Source organism: Martes martes (assembly GCF_963455335.1).
Source record: "Martes martes genome assembly, chromosome: 1".
Lineage (NCBI taxonomy): Eukaryota > Metazoa > Chordata > Mammalia > Carnivora > Mustelidae > Martes > Martes martes.
This window is the reverse complement of record NC_137888.1, coordinates 209,929,677-209,951,511: the sequence shown is the minus strand read 5'-3', so window position 1 is coordinate 209,951,511 and position 21,835 is coordinate 209,929,677. Positions and strand designations below refer to the sequence as shown.

General features: G+C 57.8%; 1 protein-coding gene across 9 annotated transcripts; it reads right to left on the bottom strand.

Moving 5' to 3' along the window:
• Positions 1 to 1,248: 1,248 nt before the first annotated feature.
• On the bottom strand, positions 1,249 to 20,656 carry TYK2 (tyrosine kinase 2). 9 transcript variants are annotated; one of them, XM_080812409.1, is made up of 24 exons: positions 20,575 to 20,656; positions 19,152 to 20,114; positions 14,725 to 14,848; positions 14,446 to 14,593; positions 13,914 to 14,077; positions 12,508 to 12,874; positions 11,869 to 12,069; positions 11,611 to 11,768; positions 9,765 to 9,873; positions 9,484 to 9,673; positions 9,283 to 9,386; positions 9,007 to 9,189; positions 8,828 to 8,915; positions 7,839 to 7,966; positions 6,903 to 7,038; positions 6,663 to 6,817; positions 5,570 to 5,720; positions 5,026 to 5,123; positions 4,626 to 4,818; positions 4,198 to 4,316; positions 3,764 to 3,936; positions 3,411 to 3,528; positions 2,573 to 2,683; positions 1,249 to 2,479 (listed from the first exon to the last, which is right to left on the bottom strand). In XM_080812409.1, exons 2-24 carry the CDS (start codon positions 19,384 to 19,386, stop codon positions 2,345 to 2,347), a joined length of 3,588 nt encoding a protein of 1,195 aa, XP_080668535.1. In that variant the 5' UTR covers positions 19,387 to 20,114; positions 20,575 to 20,656; the 3' UTR covers positions 1,249 to 2,344. The 9 variants fall into 9 exon arrangements, 8 of the variants coding, with proteins under 8 accessions (XP_080668535.1, XP_080668534.1, XP_080668538.1 ...); XM_080812408.1 differs by having other exon boundaries at positions 19,152 to 20,245; positions 20,575 to 20,640; XM_080812412.1 differs by having other exon boundaries at positions 19,152 to 19,367; positions 19,606 to 20,636.
• Between the last annotated feature and the right edge of the window lie 1,179 nt (positions 20,657 to 21,835).

The following is a 21,835-nucleotide window of genomic DNA, read 5'->3' as shown; positions in this document are numbered from 1 at the left end:
GTCAGATGCTGGGTGACTGAGCCACCCAGACGCCCCTAAAAAATGTTTCTTTTGGGTGCCTGGTGGCTCAGGTGGTTAAGCAGCTGCCTTTAGCTCAGGTCATGATCCTGGAGTCCCGGGAACGAGTCCTGCATCGGGTTCCCAGCTCCACGGGGAGTCTGCTTCTCCCTTTGACCTTCTCCTCACTCATGCTCTTTCTCACTCTCTCTCAAATAAATAAATAAAATCCAAAATGCCTTTTTAAAAAAATGTTTCTTTTTTAAGTAGGTTCCATGTCAACATGGAGCTTGAACTCATAACCCCAAGATCGAGAGTCACAGGGTCCACCTACTGAACCAGCCAGGCCTGCCACATGCTACTATTTTTGCAAGAGTTGAGAAAGCATAGTACGCGCACAGATTTCCTTTTTCTAGATAAAGTGTCTCTGGAAGCAAGAACAGGAAACCAGATGACATTAGCTGCCTTCAGGGAGATGACAGTAGTGGCTTGTAGAGAGGGAGATAGTTCACCACATGGGTCAGTATCACCTACCTCGTGCCCATTTATAACTGTAATGCATATTTAATATGAAAACTGTTATAAAAAGCAAACCTCAACCCATCCATATGGAATTATCTGGAAAAGGGGAGCTGCAGGCCACAAGGTCTTGAGAAACCCAACCAGAAAGAAAAATATTTCAGTGCCTTTCACAATGTGGCCTGACACACATCCTGTCTCAGTAGAAACACCTCGGCAGGGGCGCCTGGGTGGCGCAGCGGGTTAACCGTTGGACACTTGGTTTCGGCTCAGGTGGTGACCTCAGGGTCCTGATCTCAGGATCGTGAAATCAAAGCCCCATGTTGGGTTCCACACACACACACACACACACACACACACACGTGGAGTCTGCTTGAAATTCTCTCTCCCTCTCCCTCTGCTCCTCTCACTCCATGCTCTAACACATAAATCTTTAGGGGGAGAAAAGCAAAATTAATCATTTCCTTAAAAAAAAAATAAAAATAAAAGACGGGCGCCTGGGTGGCTCAGTGGGTCAAAGCCTCTGTCTTCGGCTCAGATCATGATCCCAGTGTCCTGGGATTGAGCCCTGCATCGGGCTCTCTGCTCAGCAGGGAGCCTGCTTCCCGCCCACCCCTCAACCTGCCTCTCTGCCTACTTGTGATCTCTCTCAAATAAATAAATAACATCTTAAAACAATAAAATTAAATTAAAAAATAAAAAAAGAAAAGAAACACTTTGGCAAACACCAGATTAACAAGAATATAAAATGTTTATTGAGTACATTGTTTGCATGTCTGTCCGCTAAGCGTCTGACTTAAAGAACCCCATTAGCTACTTCCGTGAGTCCCCCGAGGTAGCCAGCATGACCATGCCCAGTTCAGAGCTGAGAGCTAAGGCCCAGAGAGGGAGAGCCATTTGCCTGAAGTCACACAGGGAGGAAAGCGTGAACCTGCAAGCTGGTGCAGGGCTCCTCGAAGCCCTGCATTCTTTGTCGATTTCTACAGCGAGTAGTTCCCGCAAGCCTTCCATGCTCCAGGCACTGGCCTGCTAGCTGGGGATTTGGTCGAAGCAAAGGTCGGAGATATCAGTCTGGTCTGCAGCGTCCTGCTCCAGCTGCAAAGCCCAGGACAGCAAACATCTGCCGAAGAAGGGCCCACGGATCACAGCCTCCAGCAGAGAAAATGGGAGTTTATTACCAGCTGGTGGAAATGGTGGGCCCTAAATAAGGCTGGGAGCCGGAGGGGGAAGGCCCAAAGATCGGATTCGAGGGCCCGATTAGGTCCTTGCTTGTCCTGGGTCCCTCAGGGGCCCGCGCCAGGCTCATAACCATGGAGGGTGTGACAGTTTGAAGGGTTGTGTCCCCTCAAAATTCTCACATTGAAATCCCAATGCCCGATGTGATGGTATCAGGAGGTGGGCCTTTGGCAGGTGCTAGATCATGAGGGTGTCCTTGCGCCTAAGTGTCCTTATAAGAAGGACTCCAGGGAGATCCCCAGCACCGCCCCCCAGCGTGGGGGGACCCAGCCAGAAGGTGTCGGCTGTGAACCAAGAAAAGGGCCTTCACCAAAATGTGACCGTGCTGGCACCTTGATCTTGAACTTCCCAACCTCCAGAACCGTGAGAAATAAATTTCTGTTTACAAGCCAGCCCACCCGTAAGACTGCTACAGCAACCCAAAGGGAGTAAGACAGAAAGAAAGTCCATTCACAGCGGTGGCGGCTCCAGCCAGGAACAAGGCACTGGGAACGGTGAGGCCAGGCCGGCCCCTCCTTGTCGGGTTCCTTGGGGCCGGGGAGGCCCTCTGGGTGGGCGCCTGCTCCGGTCCCCCGAGAGCCGCTGCGAGGCTTCAGCACACATTGAACACTGAGGCGGCCTGGCCTTGGTATTTCTCCTGGGCCGTCTTGAGAATGGGTATGAGGTTCTGGAAGGTGGGGCGGAAGGAGGCCTCCGCCTCCCAGCAGTTCTTCATGAGGAGATAGATCTGGGCAGGAAAGAAAGTGGGTCTGCGGGGGCTGCTCTCTCTGCGGTCTGATGGCAGGGAGGGGAAAAGTTGCGGGGAGGGGGGAGTCCTCACCTCACAAGGACATCTCTCTGGCCGGGGCAGCCTCTCCCCGCGTTCCAGCAGCTCAATTAGCCTCAGCACCGTCATCTGCCCCTGGGTGAGGCCTATGAGCTCGATGAATTTCTACAGAGAAACAAAAGCAGCTCTTTTCAGGAGGAGGGTTAGGTTCCGCGGTGCCCCGCCCGCCTCCACCGGCACCTGGTGCCTAACTTCAGATTTATGACCTCATCTCTCTGGGCCTCGGTTTACTCATCTGTAAAATGGGGCGATAACATCTACCACCGGGTTATTGTGGAAGGTAGGTAACTAACAGTCATGGAGTAAGTCGGAGCCGGGGGTTTGCTGTTAAGCCTCTCAGCAAACTGTTTTCATCGGTCCAGAATCCTCTGCCCACCCCTCTGACCATGGCCTTTGGGAATAAACTCCGAGCACAGCCTATGCGGGCGGGGAGGAGACCCTTTGGTCCCCTCAGCTGGGAGGCTGTGTCTGAAGAGCTGGGGGCCACTGCTGCCGCAACGGAGCGGGGGGTAGGGGTGGGGGTGGGGGAGCTGCCTGAGAGATGCCTCCGCGGAGAGCAGCTGAGCGGAGATGGAGAAAAATGGGTCTCCTGAGGACAGCTGAGATCTAAGTCAAGTTGTGCCTCCCCGGCTGCAAACGCTTGAATAAGCTGTTTCTATTTGGGTTTCTGTCACAGTCAGAGCCCCCCGACGCGGCAAGGGGGCCCGTTTTACACGGTGGGACTGTGAGGCCCACGTGGCTTAAGCGCTCCCTATAGTGGGCGAGCTGGGAATTCAATGCCTTCCTTTCCAGCGCCTCTGGTATGGGGTGGGGCTGAGGGCCTGGCTCTCACCGAGGGGGGGCTCTGGCCGGAGTCACAGTAGGTCAGCAGCTCGTACATGGTGACCCCGAAGGACCACACATCAGAGGCATAGTAGAACTTACACTCCTTCAGGCACTCTGGGGCATACCTGGGGGGGAGGGGAATGGGGGAACACTCACGCCTCTGGCCAGACCAGGTGGGAGTCCTTTTACCTGGGGCTTAGGAGCTCTCCGGTCCCAGTCAGGGCCCCACCCTTGGGGGGGGGGGAGAGCAGTTTCACTGAGACCAGGCCCTGTCACCTGGGACCCGGGCTTCTATCTCCTTCACCCTGTCTGCTCCAGGTACCCCTGACCCCCCACTCCAGCGGGGTCCTGTCCGGTCACCAGAATACGGGGCTGTCCCCATCTTCGCGCACGCGGTAGTACTCATGGCCTTCGGGCATAGCCTTGGCTAGGCCAAAGTCCCCGATTTTGACCAGCCTGTCGTTGTCCAGCAGCACGTTGCGGGCCGCCAGGTCTCGGTGCACGTAGTGCTGTGCGTGGAGGTAGGCCATGCCCTGGGGGAAGGGCGAGTCAGGGTCAGTGGCCCAGGGCAGAGCCTGAGGCGTGCGGGACCGGATGGGAAGGGGCTGCGGAGTTGGGAGTTGGGCCGGGACTACTGGGACCAGGCCAGCACGGGCAGGGTGGCAGGTGGCTGCCGCGGAAGGGAGCAGGGCCGGCAGCAGGGGCGGGGACAGGTGAGCGGGCGGTGTGGGGCCATCCGGGCCCGGCCACGGAGGAGGGAGCCGGGCTCGGGGAACGGGGGCCAGCGGGCCCACCTCACAGATCTGCTGCGCGAAGAGCAGCAGCTGGGCCAGCCCCACGCTGTGCCGGGGCAGGTAGTCTCGCAGGCTTCCCAGGGGCACATACTCCATGACCAGCTGCACCGACTTCTCTCCTGAAGCAAGGCAGAGGGGTGGCCCGCGCGGGCGACGGGCGACGGAGGCAGGGGCTGGGCGCCGCCCATTCCCAGCGCTGCAGCTTCGCCCCTCCCCAACGGTGGGGCCCTGACTCGCCCTGGACACTAGGTCCAGCCCTGAGGCGGGCCAGCCCATCCTAAAACCCCGGTGAGGGGGCCGCCGAGTCCCTCCCACCCATCGCGGCCCCGCAGAGGGCCAAGGTGGGATGGAGGTTGCCCCAGGCCGCAGCCACCCCGGCGCCCCAGCCAGCGGCTCCAATCAGCCCCGGCCCTGCCGGCCCCGCCCACCTGGGTCCTCGCAGCAGCCCTTGTACTTGACAATGTGCTTGTGGTACAGCGTGCGCAGGATGTCGATCTCCCGCCGCCAGCCGGTGCGGAGCTGGGGGTCGCAGTCCGCCTTGAGGGCCTTCACGGCCACCATCTCGCCGGTGCCGTCGTTCGTGGGGTCGTAGCAGTACAGACTGACCTTCCCGAAATGGCCCTGACCCGGGAACGCGCAGGCGGGTTGGCCCTGCCCCGGCTCCCCAGGCCCCACCCCCTGGCTGGGTGCGCTTGGAAAATCCCAGGCCCCACCTCCTCAGTAGGGGCCGGGACTCGGACTCCCTTGAGGCGGGGGTCTTCCAGGCCAGGCCCCACCCATATTTCCAGAACTAACCTCAGGCCCGCCCCAGCCCCCTGAGCCCCTCACCTCGCCCAGATCTCGGATCTTTTTCAAATAGCGCTTGTGGAACACGGTGGGGTCTGACGCAGGTGAGTCAGGGCTCACAGCCAAGACGTCAGCAAGATCTAGAAGAGCCGCGGTGGGTGTCACTGGACTCCTGCCTCTTCCCCGACAGGCCCACCCTCGGGGGCACAGAAAGGGGGCCACGGCTCCCCCAGCATCTAATCTCAAATATAAGGAAACTTTTTTTTTTTTTTTTTGCAACGGTTGGAAAATTCTACCTCGTGTCCAAAATGCAGAAGTGGCTGCATCCTAGGACACCCAGGACGGTCTCAGATAGGGTAAAGGGTATTTCAAGATGAGAGAAAACGAAAGCCAGAAAGCTGCAAGGGCCCGATCTGTCCAAGGAAGCCGTGGTTCTCCCCACATAAACCATTAAGGCAAGCACAGGTGTCCGCACACCCGGAAGTGGGTCAGACACTGTCACACCTGACAGGGGTCACGGGGTAGAGCCCCTCAGGGGCCCGGGGCCAGCATCAGCAGGGATCCCAGCAATTGGGGTGGGGCTCACTCTGGGGCTGCAGCTGAGTGAGGTCCCGCAGGATGGTGCGGAAGGAGGGCCGCTGAGCTGGTTCGTAGGTCAGGCACTGGCTGGTGAGTGTGGCCAGCTCCGGGCACGAGGGCTGAGGAAGCTGGTGCTGCTTCTGGTAGAAGCACTCTTTCTGCCAGGAAGGGGACGCATGGGAGTCAGTAACCCCTGCCCATACCCTGCCCCCAAACCCCTTCTCCAAAAGACAGTCAAGCCCCCAGAGCACGCTGGGTCCTTGTTCCCGTCATTCCCATTTTACAGATGACGCCACTGTGGCTTGGTGGAGGGAAGCGGACCTGGACACCAGTGCAGAGCCCAGGCTGAATCCCAAGTCCAGCTGACTCTGTAGTGCTCAGGAGGAGCCTGCACGAGGCCCTTCCTGCCCTGCCTCCTCCTCACTCTGCCTCCAGGAAGCTCCAACAGAAATCTGATGCCTCAGGGCCTTTGTACCTGCCATGACCTCTGCCTAGGTTGCATTTCCAAGCCTGGGTCACTGCAACATTTCTGTACTTGGATTGAAACCTCCTCTGGGAAGCCTTGCCTGACCCCTCAGCTGGGTCAGGGGAGTCCTCTGGTCCTCCCTCACCCCCACATCCTGTGGCTTCTCCCATGACGGCCTTGGTTGCTCTGCTTAAAACTGAAGTATGTCACTTACTTGCTGTGTGTCACAACAACCTGATGAGGTAGATTGTCAGCCCCAGGGGCACCTGGGTGGCTCAGTGGGTTAAAGCCTCTGCCTTTGGCTTGGGTCATGATCCCAAGGTCCTGGGATCGAGCCCCGCATCGGGCTCTCTGCTCCGTGGTGAGCCTGCTTTCTCCTCTCTCTCTGCCTGCCTCTCTGCCTACTTGTGATCTCTGTCTGTCAAACAAATAAATAAAATCCTTAAAAAAAAAAAAAGATTGTCAGCCCCAGCTGACAGACAACCAGATGGAGCCCCAGAGAGATGAGGCCACGTATATATGCCAGGCCACATAGCCAGAGGGGAGGCAGCCCAGGACCCTGAACGTGCCCTCTAGACTCCTTGGAGGTACCAGTCCCTTCTGTGGGAAGGGCCCAGAGATGCCCCAGACATACCTCGGAGGGGCCACGGCCCTGCAGAGGGGCCTCCCCATTGAAGCAGATCTCCAGGAGGGTGGCACCAAAGCCCCATTTATCGGCCGCAGTGGTCAGACTGTTGGCTCCGCCGGAGAGGCACTCAGGGGCTGTCCAGGGGATCCGCTCCACTCGCTCTGGGGGCCAGGGTCAGAGGTCAGCGAGGGTGGAAAGAGTTGTGGGGAAGCCTATCCCTGAACCCAAGCCAGACCGGGTCCTCACCCTCCCTGGAAAGGGCACCCAGGCCCACACCGGGGTCGCTCAGCTTGATGAAGGGGCTGGTGCCCTCCGTCAGCCCCAGCCGTGCCAGCAGGATGTTCCGGCCACACACATTACCATGAACCAGGCTCTTGTCTTCCTGTGGGGAGGGTGAAAAGGGGGTGTGACCACTGGGGGTGTGCTGTAGATGCTGCCCCCACTCCCATCCCATGTGGTCTCCACAGGGACAGCCCACGTGAAGAAAATAACCATGGTTAAACAAAACAAAAACCGTCATGGGGATCCAAGTACATTGTTGGCACTGGATACCCAGTAGGTCCTTCCTGTCTTCCCAGAGCTGGTGGTCAAAGCTCGTGGTCAGGTCCAACTGCTGTCCTCTAACCATGCCAGGCATGGTCCTGCCCCAGGGCCTTTGCACTGGCTATTACCTCGGCCTAGAATGTACTTCCCGAGGTGCCCACACGGCTCCTTCCTCACCCCCCGTCACCCGTAGCATCTATTTTAAACGCCACCTCTTCCCTCGCCTGTAGCCAACTCCTTATCTCCACGCCTGCTACTCTCCCACAGTTGTCACTGCTTTCTAAAATACTATGTAAAGTAGTTAATCATTCGTTTGCCCCTCCCATCTAAAATACCTGCTCCCTAAGGACAGAGACTTCGGTTTTGTTCTCTACTGTGTCCTTGGGGTCTAGGACAGAGCCTGGCACACAGAGGTGCTCTGGAAACTGGGGTGACTGCACCAGGAGGAGCTGGGACGAATGCCAAGAAAGAGTGACAGAGGAGCTGAGCTCAGGCCCCCATGGGACATAGAGGGTTGAGGCATTCCTCTCTTGGGGGAGATGGGAGCCACAGGGGTGTGTGAGCAGAAGAGGCTCGTGGAAAGAGTGCGACCGCCCCGGCGGGCCCCACCAACCCAGGCCCCGCCCACAGGCCACGCACCAGGTAGCTGAGGGCGCTGGCCAGCTGCTGGGCCACCGCCACCTTCCAGGCCACAGGCACGTGGCCCTTCTCCCGCCGCAGCCACACGTCCAGAGGCCCGTGCTCCACGTACTCGGCCACCATGATGTCTGCAAAGTTCCAGCCGCTGCACGGGCTGCCCACCTGCCTCCCCACTCCTGAACAAGGTGGGGGGCGGGACATGGGGGCTGGGACCGTGGGTGGGGAAGGCGCTGGGGCAGAGATGCCGGGGGCAGCCGACAAGTGACTGTGGGGCGAGGGGAGATGCAGGAGGTAGGGTAGGCCATGCGGGTGCAGGGTGAGACAGAGGTGAATGCTGGCATCTCAGGCCGGGGTGGGGGGCTGGACAAAGCTGCTATGTAAGGGACAAAGGGGAGGATAGGACTGGGGACCTGGGGGCGGGTGGAGACAAGTGGAGGCATGGGGCTGGGGCTTAAGTGATGAGAGGATCCCACAGGCTTGGGGTGCTCATGGGGTGTCGACCAGTGTTAGAAGGAAAGCGAGAGAGACAGAGACATGGGGTTGAGGATCTGGGGGCTACTGGCTGGACAAGGACTTCTGAGATACATGCAGGGTAAGTGCAAGGGTGGGAGTAGAGCAGGGACTGAGATCTGGGAGGATGGGGGCGCCCCACAACACTGGCACCCGCATGGTGGGATCAGAGGGTAGACAGAGGCTGGGTGGCTGACGGAGCTAGGGATCAGGGTGCAGCCAGGCAAGGAGGTGAAGCTAAGAGTCCAGGTGTAGTCGGGGACTGTTGGGAAATAGTCCGTGGCTGGGGCACAGGTCGAAGGTCAAGTAGTCACAAATTGAGGTGTGCAGTCAGGGATCCCAGTACAGGTCAAGGTGGAGCACAGAGCCAAGAGTAAGGAGGACACAGGCTTGAGGGTCAGGGTCCAACCCAGGGAGCGGGCATAGGCGGGGGGTGGCCTGCTGACGGGGACGCGAGTGGGCACGCGGGGCTCACTCACTCTCGGAGCCATGCACGCAGATGCCGTGTACAAAGGCCAGGTGCACGTGGGAGACCTGGCTCATGAGGCTGGCTGTCTCGTAGAAGGCCTGTGGGGACAGAGCAGGTCAGGCAGCCACAGACCCTGACCCCCGCACCCCTCCCCCCGGCCCCCCCCGCCCCCCGGCTGGGCTCACTCACCAGGGCGATGTCGTGGTGACTGGGGTCCAGCACCTTGAGTACCACTCGGAGCTCTTGCTCACAGTCCCCACTGGGCGTAGGGGGGTCCTCACTGTCTGCCGTGCCCTCCTTGGGGCCTCTGCCCCCCACTCGTAAGATGCCCTCGTACACGTTGGTCCTCGTGCCTTGGCCCAAGTGGGACAGCTGAGGGAATAGGGCACGGGGCAGCTCCATGACCAGCGTCCAGGGCCACCCTCCGCAGGTCCCCCGGCCTCAGGGAGCTCTGACCACACACACCTGGGTGATGTCATCCCGGCTGATCCGGTGGAAGCTGAGCTGGCTGAGGTTGAGTGGCGCAGTGTTGGCCCGAGGCCCCCGCGTGATGATGAGGTTGGAGATCTCTGGGGGGTTGAGGTGCCATCATGGAGGGCTGGCCTGGGTTGGGGATGGGGATCCCAACGCCCACCGTCACCCCGTCCAGGGCCCCCCACGTCATACCTCCAGGCCGTGGCAGGCAGCAGCGGCGCAGGGCGAAGCAGTCATCGCCAGCCCGCAGGCAGCAACCCTGCAGGGCGGCTCGCAGCTCCCGCACGCTGGGGAAGGAACGGTCCCAGCCCTCCAGCGTGAAGACCCCGGCCTGTAGCTCAATGGGGAATTTGCGCAGGTGCACGCGCTGTGTGCCTGGGGCCTGCGGTGGGGTCCAGGGGGCACGGCGGTGAGCAGGGGTCCAGGCCGGGAGCGCACCCGGCCCCAGCCCAGGACCCCGACCCCAGGCTCACTTGCTCTCGCTGTGCCACCGTGAGGATGAGGCGGTTGAGGTGGCTGGTGCTCCAGTGGATGAGGTAGAGGCCGTCCTCCGGCCGCAGCTTGGCCAGCACAAATGGCTCCCTGCGGGGGGGCCAGGGGGCCGCGGTCAGGGAATCTGGGGGGTACCGTGGGGCACAGGCCAGGCAACGGGGTTACAGAGAATCTGCCCGCAGGGGAGCACTCCCGGCTGGGACAAATGTCAGCACTTCTGTGGGGACGCGGAGTCTGAGCGCGTGCAGAAACACCCACTAGTGGGACAGGCACCCATGTGTGGGGCGATGGTCAGGCAGCACCTCCGACACGGTAACACGTGCCCAGAGACAGGAGACAGTGATCAGACACCGGAGGGCACATCCCCAGCCAGCCACTCGGACACACGGTGGGTAGCCTGCCACACACACACCGACGATACCAATCGCAGACACAGCCGCTCAGCCACTGCGACAGGGGGCATAAGGGGCCACGACATCCCAGACCCAGAGGGGACGACTTCCAGGAACACAGAAGGGCAGGACCCGTGACACTGCCACCCGGGCCCAGACACACCGCCCCCCCACCCCAACGCTGGGGCTCCCATTCTATTGTTGACCCAACGTCCACGTCTCCCCAGAACTCCCGTGTGGAAACCTACCCCCCAGCGCGACGGCGCGAAGCAGCAGAGCCTCTGGGGGCTGAGTAGGTCGCGAGGGTGGAAAGCCCACGGAGAGGATTCATGCCCTTTTACAAAAAGGACCACAGAGAGTGCCCTTGCCCCTTCCCCCACGTGAGGAACCAGCCCGAAGCTGTGTCTGTGTCTGTGTCTGTGTACCCACGCGGGAGGCTCTCTGCCAAACCCTGGACCTGCTTGCACCTTGAACTTAGACTTCCAGCCTCCAGAACTGTGAGAAATCGATGTCCGCTATTTTGGCATCACCCGGTCAACGGTACCGTTACAGCCGCCTGAACACACCAGGATGCCCGTGGATGGGGCCCAGAGACCCCTGTCAGGTGACGCACACCAGGTGGTGACCTTGTGCCACCTCAGCCCTCAAGAGGCAGAAGGCCCCTCCACCCTCCTCCAGTATAGAGACGAAGAGGCTCCCAGGGGTCAGACCTCTCAAGACACCTTAACAGCCAGTCTCGCTGTCACAGGTAAACCGGGGGACAGCCACACACAGGTATGATGACCACATGAGCTCAGAGTCACAGCCCCGTGACCCAGTGGCACGCAGGAGGACCCGTGATGCTCAGACACCAAAGTTTCCGCCCCGTGAGTCTGTAGAGAACGGCAGGGACTGCCAGTGACCAGGACAGACACACGCCTGCAGGGATGTGAATGCTCGTGCGAACGTGTGAATGGCCACCGGCGTCTGCGCAACGCACAGCTCCACGAAAATCACCAGCCCATCGCGTGCGACACCAGGCAATGACGACTGGGCAGGCGACCGTGCAGCGCAGCCGCGCGCGGGCTGTTCGACCTGCAGACGTGTACAGTGACAGCCCAAACCCGGGTCCCGTTGTGCCACATGTCCACACCACTGCAGGCGCCCCCTCTCCCCCACACCGCTGACGTGCCCAAACTGCACGCATGTACACATGACCACGTGCACTCCCATACATGCATGCGCATGGGTGAACACGTGTGCACTAACATGAACGCAAAGACATGAATATGCACAAACACGCACGTGCCTCATTCAAGCCTCACCATGAGCTCTACGCAGCCACCACCTGGCTGTGTCACCCACGTGCCCTTCCCCCTCCTGCCTGCTCCACCCACCCCTCCCCTGCTCCCTCCACTCCTCCCCCAGCTCCCCCCACTCCCCCCAGCACACTCACAGCAGGGGTCCGTGGATACCGTCCTGGATGCTCATCACCAGCCGTGGCGGAGCCACCTCGTGGCACAGGTAGTGGCTCGAGTCGGTGGTCAGGCGGAAATAGCCATCTACCAGCGACACCAAGGACAGGGCCATGGCCCGGGAAGGCAGGGTCACCTCCTGCAGGCCCAGGGTAGGGCGGGGTGGGGACGGGACATCAGGCAGGCATCCAGCCCAGAAGAGCCCCCACCCCTGCCAGGCCCCCAGCCCTGGGCCCCACCAGGCTCTTGTCCTGACAGTGGACGCTGACGTGGCGTTCCTTCAGCACCACGTGTGTGATGTCCTGGAAGTCACAGAAGTAGGTCCACAGCGCTTCCCGAGGCCTGTCTGCCGGCTGGTCGCCCGCTGCTGGGGCCTTGGTTCTCTTCCCCAGTGGGCCAGCACGGGGATTCCTGCTGCTGCCGCCATCGCCTCTGGGACCCTGGAAAGCCAGCACGCGGGGCAGGTGCGTGATGCAGGTTCCGTCTCCCGCACATTCTCCCCGCGGAGAAGCAGGAGCTGGAGGGACCGGGGATGCTCCTGAGGCGGCCCCACTGGAGTCTGTGTCACAGACTGGATGATGGGGACCCTCCCCCTCGAGAGCCACACGCCAGAGGCCAGAACCTCAGGGAGGAAGAGAGGAAGAGCCAGGCCCTCTCACCCCCAAATACCACACCGGGGTTCCTCAGAGGTCCCCAGGGGGGAGCCACAGACAGGACATTCCCCAAAAAACCACCCCCGGGGGACAAACAGACATATCCCAGAGCCACGCGGGGAAAGGGTTCCCTGCAGCCACCCTGGGAGGCCAAGGCCAAGGCTGAGCAGGAGCCCCAGCCCCAGCCCGACCTGGACCGCTAGATGCAAGGGGCCCCCTGCTCACCTCTGCCCGCACTGGCCGCCACTGGATGCCACCTGTGCCCGTCACCAGCACCTCGTGAGTGGGGGGCCCGGTGGCCAACTCCGGCCCAGGCTCTGGGGGAGCCTGCCCGGCATCCCGGAGGTAGTAGGGCTCCCCCACGGCCTGGGCCAGTAGCTCCAGGTGGCACACGGGCAGGCGCTCCGTGCCGAAGCGGGGTGCCAGCTGCTCGAGCGTGGCCAGGTATTTGACCATGATGACCTGCTGCGAGACATGGCCCGGCTGGAAGGCCCGCACGAACCTGCGGAAGATGTTCCGCAGGCGCAGTCGGGTCAGCGCGTTGTGCCGCCGGATCTGCAGCCGGAAGGAGCGTGGGATGCAGTTCTTGAAGCTGGGGGGGGGCAACCAGGAAGGGCTGGTCAGGAGTCTGGGGCTGCCGGCCAAGCTGGCCCTCATATTCCAAGTTCAGATCCCCAAGAAACAGGCCTTTGCTGCCTCCTGCCTCTGGGCCTTTGTATATGCTTTTCCCTCGGCCTGGAATGCTTTGCCAACGTATTCCACATCAGGATAAAGCTGACTCAACCTTCAGGTCTTAGCAGAAATGTCACTTCCCGCCCCGGGAAGCGTTCTCTGCCATCTAGGCTAGAGAGGGTATTTCCTCTGGGTTTCCCAGCACCGCGGACTTTACTGTCCCAGCCGGAGTCTTCCAGAGTGATAATACAACAGGGAAAGAAAGATATGTGCTTTAAGAGGGACTACTGGTCCTCCAAGAGCCATGTCTCCCACTGCCTCCTCCAGGCAGTCTACCCTGATTACCGGGGCCCTCACAGCAATGGCCGTGCACACAGCTGGCTCCCAGCTCCCCACACTCCTGGGTCCGTCCTTCCCTAGAATCCTAAGGAATTCTCCAAACTCGCTCTGCTCCAGCCACACATCCTCCAATGCATCAGGCAGGCCTCAGGATCTTTGCACCAGCCTCTTTGTCCTCTAAACAGAGAGGTATCTGTCCTCTCGGTCTAGAATGCTCTCCCAGACACTCGCAAGCCTCCTGCCTTTACTTCCTTCGAATTTGAATGCTACATTCTCTGAGGGAGTCCTGGACCCTCCAAGCTGAAATCCTACACCTCTCCCTCTGGCTCCTTCTTCCTCCTTTCCTGCTGAATTTCCCTCTCGGCACTTATCACTGTTGAAAAACACCGGACCTCCCCCTTTTGTATTTTGTTTACTGATGCCTCCTTCACCAGATGTGCGCTCAGGAGGGCAGTGACCGCTGTCTGACTTGGTCACTTCTGTGGCCTCAACACCCAGAATGGCCGCTGGTACCACAGCAGGTATGCAGCAGGTACTAGATAAGTGCTGAATGAACACACGGCAGTAGGCGAGGCCTCTTGCCGCTCCCAGATACCCATCCCCGCCCCATTCCCAGACACCTGATCTTCTGGGCCACCTTCTCCAGGGGGACGCCACGGCACAGAGCAAGGTGGCACAGGTGCAGAAAGGCCATGCCCAGACTCTCGTTCTTAAAATGGTGGATCTCCTCCTCGCTGGACAGCTCCCACAGCGATGCTACGTCATTCACAAACTCGTGCTTGCCCTGGGGGTTGGGGCCGGGGTGGGGGGGCAGATTGGGCAGAAAGGGAGGCATGAGAGCCTGTTCACTCCCCAGCTTCTGTCTACTCTGGGGATGGGAGGGGACCCGTTTTCTGGAAAGGCCAAATACACAGCACGCGTGCCTCTTCTGTCCAACCTCGGCCCGCGGAGGACATCACGAATTGACCACAGCCCCCTTTCCCGGGCAATCCTGTGTCCCAGAATCCTTCGGTTCAGGCAGCCAAAGGATCCCAGGTGGCATGAGTTGAAATCTATTAGCCTTAGTGAACTGGGGAGAGGTGTTGGGGGGGGGCTCCTCAATGGCACCAAAGTCCCTCACAAACAGTCCCACCTCCCCAGCCCTACATGCACCTGCTCAAAGAGGTACTCAAAGGAGGCCGGGTCCAGGAGTTGCATGCCCCGCTCTGCCTGTTCGGAGGAAGACTTGGGCCCTGGGGGCCCACAGCGGTACACAGCCGGCTCGTGGGGGTTTGTGCCATGCCAGTTCCGGAAATAAAACCTGCAAGTCAGGACGGAGAGGTCGCAGCTGGGGCCTAGCATGGACTCAGACCCAGCTCCAGGAAGGCGGGGTGCAGGGGAGCAAGGGGACAGAACCAAAGGGGACAAGACTCCCAAGGGCCCTTCACCCACCTCATACGGAAGTACAGTGTCAGGCTCATGTCTCTGGGGATCTCCAAGACATGGTTTGGGGGCAGCCAGACCTGGGCCTGGGCATCGAAGAGAGCGAAGAGATTGAGGCAGGACGGAGTGATGCCTGGAACAGGGGCGAAAGAGGGTCAGGAGGCGGCATCTGCTGCCAGCTGCTTTGTGGACCCCACACCTGATGTTTCCCATCACAGGCCCTCCCTCCCCGGGCCTCCTTCTGCCCACAGAGGACAATACAACATGGTGACCGAGCTGTGGCTTCAGAGACTACATTTCCCATCCTCCTTTGCAGCTGGGATGGGGCCACAGGACCAGTTTCTGGCCAATGGGATGCTGGTGAAAGGGATCTGCAGATTTCTAGGCCTGGAAATAAACTCTTACCATCTCCTCTGGCTCAGGGATGTTAGAGACCCCTAGTGCCAAAGCTCCGAGACAGAAGCGAATCATCTGACCTGCACTGGATTTTAGGTAAACCTTCATTGTCTTGACCCAGGGAAAATTTGGGGGGCTGCTTGTTACTGCAGCAAAAACCTACCCTTGACCGACCAAACTGCTGGCTCTACAAACTCTACAAACTGCTGGCACATTGCCTGGTCTCCGAGCTCCAGCCCTGCAGGAATACCCAACTACCTCCCATATGTCTCCTCCTGGACATGAAGCCCCCTTAGATGTGCCATGTTCCAAAGGGACCTCATGCCAGGTCCCCAAACCTGCCTCTTTTTTGGCCGGTTCTTTTAAGCTAGGACTTGGTCCTTGTCCTCAACTTTGCCCGCAATCCACATCAGATGGGTCACAAGACCTGCTCTTTCCATATCCTCCATCTATCTCTGGGATCCTTCAGATCCAAAGCCCAGCCCTAACCCCAGCCTCCAGACTCGCTGCCAATCCCTACACCGGCCACCCGAGGCATCCTTTTATACACATCGCTTGAAACTGTTACCTAAGACAATCTGTTGAGAATAATTTATTATCACCAAAGTACAGCCACAAGACATAAAACTTGCCTCTGCCTACATCCACCTCTTCTCCCCAGGAGTTAACCACACTCCTGGGGCCCTGGGTGGCTCAGTCGGTTAAGCCACTGCCTTCGGCTCAGGTAATGATCCCAGGGTCCTGGGATCGAGTCCTGCATCAGGCTCCTTGCTCGGCAGGGAGCCTGCTTCTCTCTCTGCCTCTGCCTGCCTCTCTGCCTGCTTGTGTGCTTTCTCTCACTCCCTGACAAATAAATAAATAAAATCTTTAGTATATGTGCTGCCGAAGCGAGCACAAATAAATAAATAAAATCTTAAAAAAAAAAAAAAAAGTTAACCACACTCCTGAACTAGAGTTTATCATTCCCATATCGTCTATGACCTCGTCTCAAATGTTATAAACTCTAAATGCAGTATTACACTATAGGTGTCCTTCTACAATTTACTTCTTCATATTACAACAGGTTTTTTTGTTTTGTTTTGTTTTAAGATTTTATTTATTTATTCATGAAAGAGAGGGAGAGGCAGAGGCAGAGAAAGAAGCAGGCTCCCCAAGGAGCAGGGAGTCCAATGAAGGACTTGATCCCAGGACCCTGGAATCAAGACCCAAGCCAAAGGCAGATGCTTAACCATCTGAACCACCCAGGCGCCCAATCACAACAGGTTTTAAAACCTCACACATGGGGCACCTGGGTGGCTCAGTGGGTTAAAGCCTCTGCCTTCAGCTCAGGTCATGATCTCAGGGTCCTGGGATCGAGCCCCACATCGGGCTCTCTGCTCAGCAGGGAGCCTGCCTCCTCCTCTCTCTCTGCCTGCCTCTCTGCCTACTTGTGATTTCTGTCAAATACATAAATAAAATCTTAAAAAAAAAAACAAAAAAAAACTCACACATGAGGGGTGCCTGGCTAGTTCAGTTGGTAGACTGACTCTTGATCTTGAGGTCACAAGTTCAAACCCCATGTTGAGTATAGAGATTACTTTAAAAAAATAAATTAAAGGGGTGCCTGGGTGGCTCAATGGGTTAAAGCCTCTGCCTTCGGCTCAGGTCATGATCCCAGGGTCCTGGGATTGAGCCCCGCATCGGGCTCTCTGCTCAGCGGGGAGCCTCCTTCCCTTCCTCTCTCTCTGCCTGCCTCTCTGCTTACCTATGATCTCTGTCTGTCAAATAAATAAATAAAATCTTTTAAAAAATTAAATTAAATTAAGAAAAAAACTTCACATGTGATTAGGTGTAACTTTGGTTAAATTTCCTTTTTCCTGATTGCATAGCTTTCCAGCCTTCAACCTTAGTTTGTGTCCTCTCCTTTACAGGGTACCCTGAGATGGTCTCCTATTTTTCACCATGATAAATGAAGCCGCTCCGAACTTTCTGGTATGTGTCTCCTAGAACACATGAGCTGAGCGACTGTACTAGGCATTTCTAGAAGTGGAACTATGGGCCTCAGGGAACGTATGTTCCAACAATGTTGGATGATGTCAATGGCTTTCCAAAGTTGCTGGGTCCAAGTGTACTCACTGCCTCTCACAGCAAGATGCCTCCTTGAGAGACAACTTCCTAAAGAACCAACCTGACTGTTTCACTCTCTGGCTTAAACCTTCCATGGTTCCCCATGGCCCCCATTAAGAAAGCCCAACCCCCTCAGCACAGACTAACCATGACCTGGGCAGGGAGTGCCTGGGGGGGCTTAGTCGGTTAAATGTCTGACTCTCCATTTAGGCTCAGGTCATGATCTCAGGCTTGTAAGATGGAACCCCAAGTCGGACTTCACGTTCAGCGGGGAGTCCGCTTGGGATTCCCCTCCCTCGCCTTCTGCCCCTCCCCCACTTCCCTAAAATAAATCAATCTTAAAAATAATAACTATGACCTGGAGTCTGACAATATGATCCACTTTCAAGTCCTACTTCCCTTTTCAAATTCTTGAAACCGATACTCGTTACTCTTAAGGTCTTTTGCTTCCTCACACACATCAGGCTGTCTGGGAGCTGTTCACACGCTGTTTCTTCTGCTGGGCACGTTTCTCACCACCCAGCACACCCGTCGGAGCTCATGAAGGATCAGCCACCCATGGGAAAGTACAAGGGGTGGCAGAAATCCACCATGAGGCCCCCATCTGGTTGTGGCGAAGGGCATCAGAGAGGACTTCCTGGAGGAAGGAGCATATAAGCAAGATCCAATTGGACAGTCCTTCTCCTCCTCAGGAGGAAGACAGGATACTTCTGGTGCCTCTGCTATGGGCTTTCTCAGGCATTCCACAGTTTCTTACTGCTCTCAGGAGAAAGTATAAACTCTCAACGCCTCCCTCTGGCATTTAAGGCACCATAAGATCTGGCCTGGCTGACCTCTCCCCCTTATCTCCTACCTGGAGGTCACTGCCACCCTGGTCTCCTGGCTCCCACCCTCACCTGCCAGTCTATTCCCCGAACAGCAGCCAGAGAGCCCCTGTGACGCCTGAGTCCAGTCACGCCCCTCCTTTGCGCCCAGTTCTCTGTGGCTCCCACCTCACTTGCAGTCCCACAGGGCGCCTGGGTGGCTCAGTGGGGGGTTAAAGCCTCTGCCTTCAGCTCAGGTCATGATACCAGGGTCCTGGGATCGAGCCCTGCATTGGGCTCTCTGCTCAGCAGGGAGCCTGCTTCCCCCTCTCTCTGCCTGCCTCTCTGCCTACTTGTGATCTCTTTCTGTCAAATAAATAAGTAAAATCTAAAAAATAATAATAATAAATAAAAAATTAAAAAGAGTCACATACCCTGCCAACGGAGCCAGCCAGGCATTCCTCTCCTGAATTTTTAATTTTTCTCCATCATCTACCTCTGTTCTCCCACAGTTTTTTGTTTTGTTTTGTTTTTTTTTAAGATTTTACTTATTTCTGGGGTGCCTGGGTGGCTCAGTGGGTTAAAGCCTCTGCCTTTGGCTCAGGTCATGATCCCAGGGTTCTGGGATCGAGCCCTGCATCGGGCTCTCTGCTCAGCAGAGAGCCTGCTTCCCCCCTCTCTCTGCTTGACTCTGCCTACTTGTGATCTCTCTGTCAAATAAATAAATAAAATCTTTAAAAAAAGAGAAAGATTTTATTTATTTCTTTGAGAGAGAGAGAGAGCAAGTAAGCCTAAGTGGGGGGGAGAGGGAGAAGCTGACTCCCCCTTGAGCAGGGAGCCTGGTGTGGGGCTTGATCTCAGGACCCCAAGATTGTGAGCTGAGCCGAAGGCAGGCGGTTAACTGACTGAGCCATCCAGGCGCCCCTCCCACACGGTTTTCTTATTCATTGTGTTTCTTGCTGATTTTCCTATTGGAATATCAGCTCTAAAAAGACAGTGATTTGGGGCTGGCACAATGTAGTTGCTCACTCAATGTCTGCTGAATGAATGGGCAGACAGATGGACAGATGGATGGGCCCAGCTACCTTGAGCACCTCCACCCCTGCCACAGGGCTGATGCCCCAGACTCACCGACTTTTTGTGCAATGTGGATGCAGACCTCCTCTGCGGTCAGTGTGGCCTCGCTGAAGGTGACCCAGGGGTCCCCGCCGCCAGGGCCAGCCCAGTGCAGAAGGACCTTCAGGCCTCCCCTGGTGGCCATGGGCTGAGCTCCATTGCCATCAGGCCTGCTGTCCCTGGTGGTGGCACCCCAATGGCACAGAGACATGCTTTTGACAGCTGGCTTGGCTAGAAAGAGATAGGCCATCAGCCCCCAAACATTAGGCCTGAGGGGAAAATTCTAGAACCCCCTCACTGTGTGACTTTAGGCATCCAATTCCCCTCCCTGAGCCTGTTTCTACATCTGTTCGATGGAGTTGGGGTACACGTCCACACCTGTTAGATCTGCCATGAACAATGAACCCCGTTATTGGATAAACCTGCATCAATATAAAAACCTGCTTTGCAACCCCCTTCCCCAAATCACCAGGCAGGCAGGTCAGACAGACCAGGGGACGAATCTTGGCTCTCTCCGTGTCAACTCAGGCAAGCCACTTAGCCACATCGGGCCTCAGTTTTCCCATCGGAAAATGAAGATGCGGAGAGCACTGCCATGAAAAGAAGGTTGTGACATCCCCACAGCACCTAGCCCTTAATGCAGGCATGAAAAAATAACAAAATGTGACAAAAACAAAAATAAAATCATTATTATTGATTTCATCGGCCTGATCGTCTCTCTCTTGCAGGCCAAGATTCATGCGTCCCACACCTACCCGCACGAGTGACCCCAGGCCCTGCTGACTCCCCCGAGCCTAGGAGGGGTTGTGTTTCCAGTCGCCCCTCAGTCCAGCTGGGGGACTCCTCGAGAGCCAGGCCGAGGGTCAGGCCTCCAAGTCCTCCAGTTTAAGACAAACAGTGATGGGAAGAAGAGAGTGTCGTCGTAGCACAATGTCAGATTCCTCGGCAATCAGCTCCTCTCTGAGCCCGTTTCCTCGTCTGGAAAAGGGGCAGAGAGCAGTCTTTCCCCCAAAGCGGCGCGGGGAGGATTCAGTGAGATGCGGGAGGGGAAGCGCTCAGCTCAGGCAGGGCTCGGCGTGCGGTCCGTACTTGAGAACTGTTCGCTATCACTACATGTTAACGTTTGAGAAAATACGGACGGGGTTTCGGGGGGTGCCCATTTCCTTCGTCCTCGTCCCCACTGAGCGCAGACCAGCTGTGCAGATGCGGCAGGAGTGACGTCCGCACCCAGGAGACCCGCACCGCCCCCCAACACACCCCCCAAAACCGCGCTGGCTGGGGCAGGAGCCGCGATGCGCACCCACCAGGCATCGACCGGTCACGAGGCAGCGGGTGTTTCCGTCCACCCTCCGCCGCGCGCAGCCTCCCGCCGCGCCTCCCACCGCACCTCCCGCCGGCCGCTGTCCTCCGGGGGATCTCCCGGAGGTTCCAGGCTCACCCTTTCCCCCCGGACTCTGGCTCGAACCCGGGACCCCGCCCCGCTCCGCGGGCAGCCACCGCCAAATCGCCGCCGAGACGCCGCCTCCCATTGGCCGCCTGAAATGGGCATATTCATTGGCTGCTGTTGTGACCCGTCGCACGTAGCCATTGGTCCTTTCGTTGCAATAGCGGCGCTTATATTGGCCCTCACCTTCACCTTTTTTTTACCCTCAACCGCGATTGGCTGGGATGGCACCATGGCGTCAGTGATTGGCTGCTGGAGGGGAGCGGGCGGAGATGCGGAAGCGCTGGCTGGTATGCGGGGTTCGACAGTGCAGGCGTTCAAACGGCGTCGCCACATCGATCTCCTACGCGGGCTGTTGGCCCAAGTGAGGCTTTCGGAGCTGGCGTAAACTTCTTGTCCTCGTTTTGGCGATCAAGGCTGCAGCCAGCCGCCCTTCAGTCTTCCAGGCCCCTGCCGTGTGACTCCATTCCATCCTGCCTCGCTTCCCTCGTCTCCGCCGGGCCAGCCGCACCTGGCTGGACGGAGGCACCCCTCACGCGCGCCCGGGAGGCGTCTCCGGCCCGCCTAATCAGATCCTCCGCCCGATCACCTCCAGCCCCGTCCGCTGAGGCTGTCAAAGTAGCAGCTTGGAAGTCCCCCCTGACCGGAGTTCTAACCAACACACAGCGGCACGTCGCTGTCATTTACCGAGAAGGCTGTGCGCTGAGTGTTCTCATGCAGTATCTCATTTGATCAAGGCAGCAGTCCTCTGGGGGCTTATGTTGTCCCCATTTCTCCGAGCAAGAAATTGAGGCACAGAGAGGTGACAAAGACGCCCTCCTTGACCTCACTCATCTGAGCCCTCTTCTCGACCAGCCCTCGACCTAGGCCTGAGCCTATCTTCAGCCTGCTTGGTCCTGTCCGAGCAAAGGATCCTTTTAAGTCATCCCCCACCTTTGGTATCTGATTCAGTTCCTCCCAGCTGGTGTCCACAGAAAATTGGAGAGTTGTCTGGTGTGGAAAACCCACATACGGGGTATCAGAAGTGTTGCAAGTAGAGAAAGTTTTCCTTTACCACGCACTAAAGAAAGATTTTCCGGGCTTCACCTGTGGGCCCAGTTTTAAAGAACAGTAATAAACCCACTACCCAGGTCAAGAAATAAACCCTCAGCCCTCCCCAGAAGCTCCTTGATCTAAATCAGCAAGCCCATCTTTCTGTCTCTTTCCCTGCTGTATTTTTCTCTGCAGGCCTTATGACATTTCACTGGAAGTTTCT

Bases quoted from the DNA above. Each gene is read 5' to 3' on its own strand.
- TYK2 (XM_080812409.1), bottom strand. From the start codon at position 19,386: ATGGCCTATCTCTTTCTAGCCAAGCCAGCTGTCAAAAGCATGTCTCTG. The intron at 14,078-14,445 runs GTGCATGTAGGG...CCCAACCCCCAG, and splicing joins TTGAGTACCTCTTTGAGCAG to GGCAAGCACGAGTTTGTGAA. The intron at 9,874-11,610 runs GTGAGTGTGCTG...GCCCCCCCGCAG, and splicing joins GGTATCCACGGACCCCTGCT to GGAGCCATTTGTGCTGGCCA.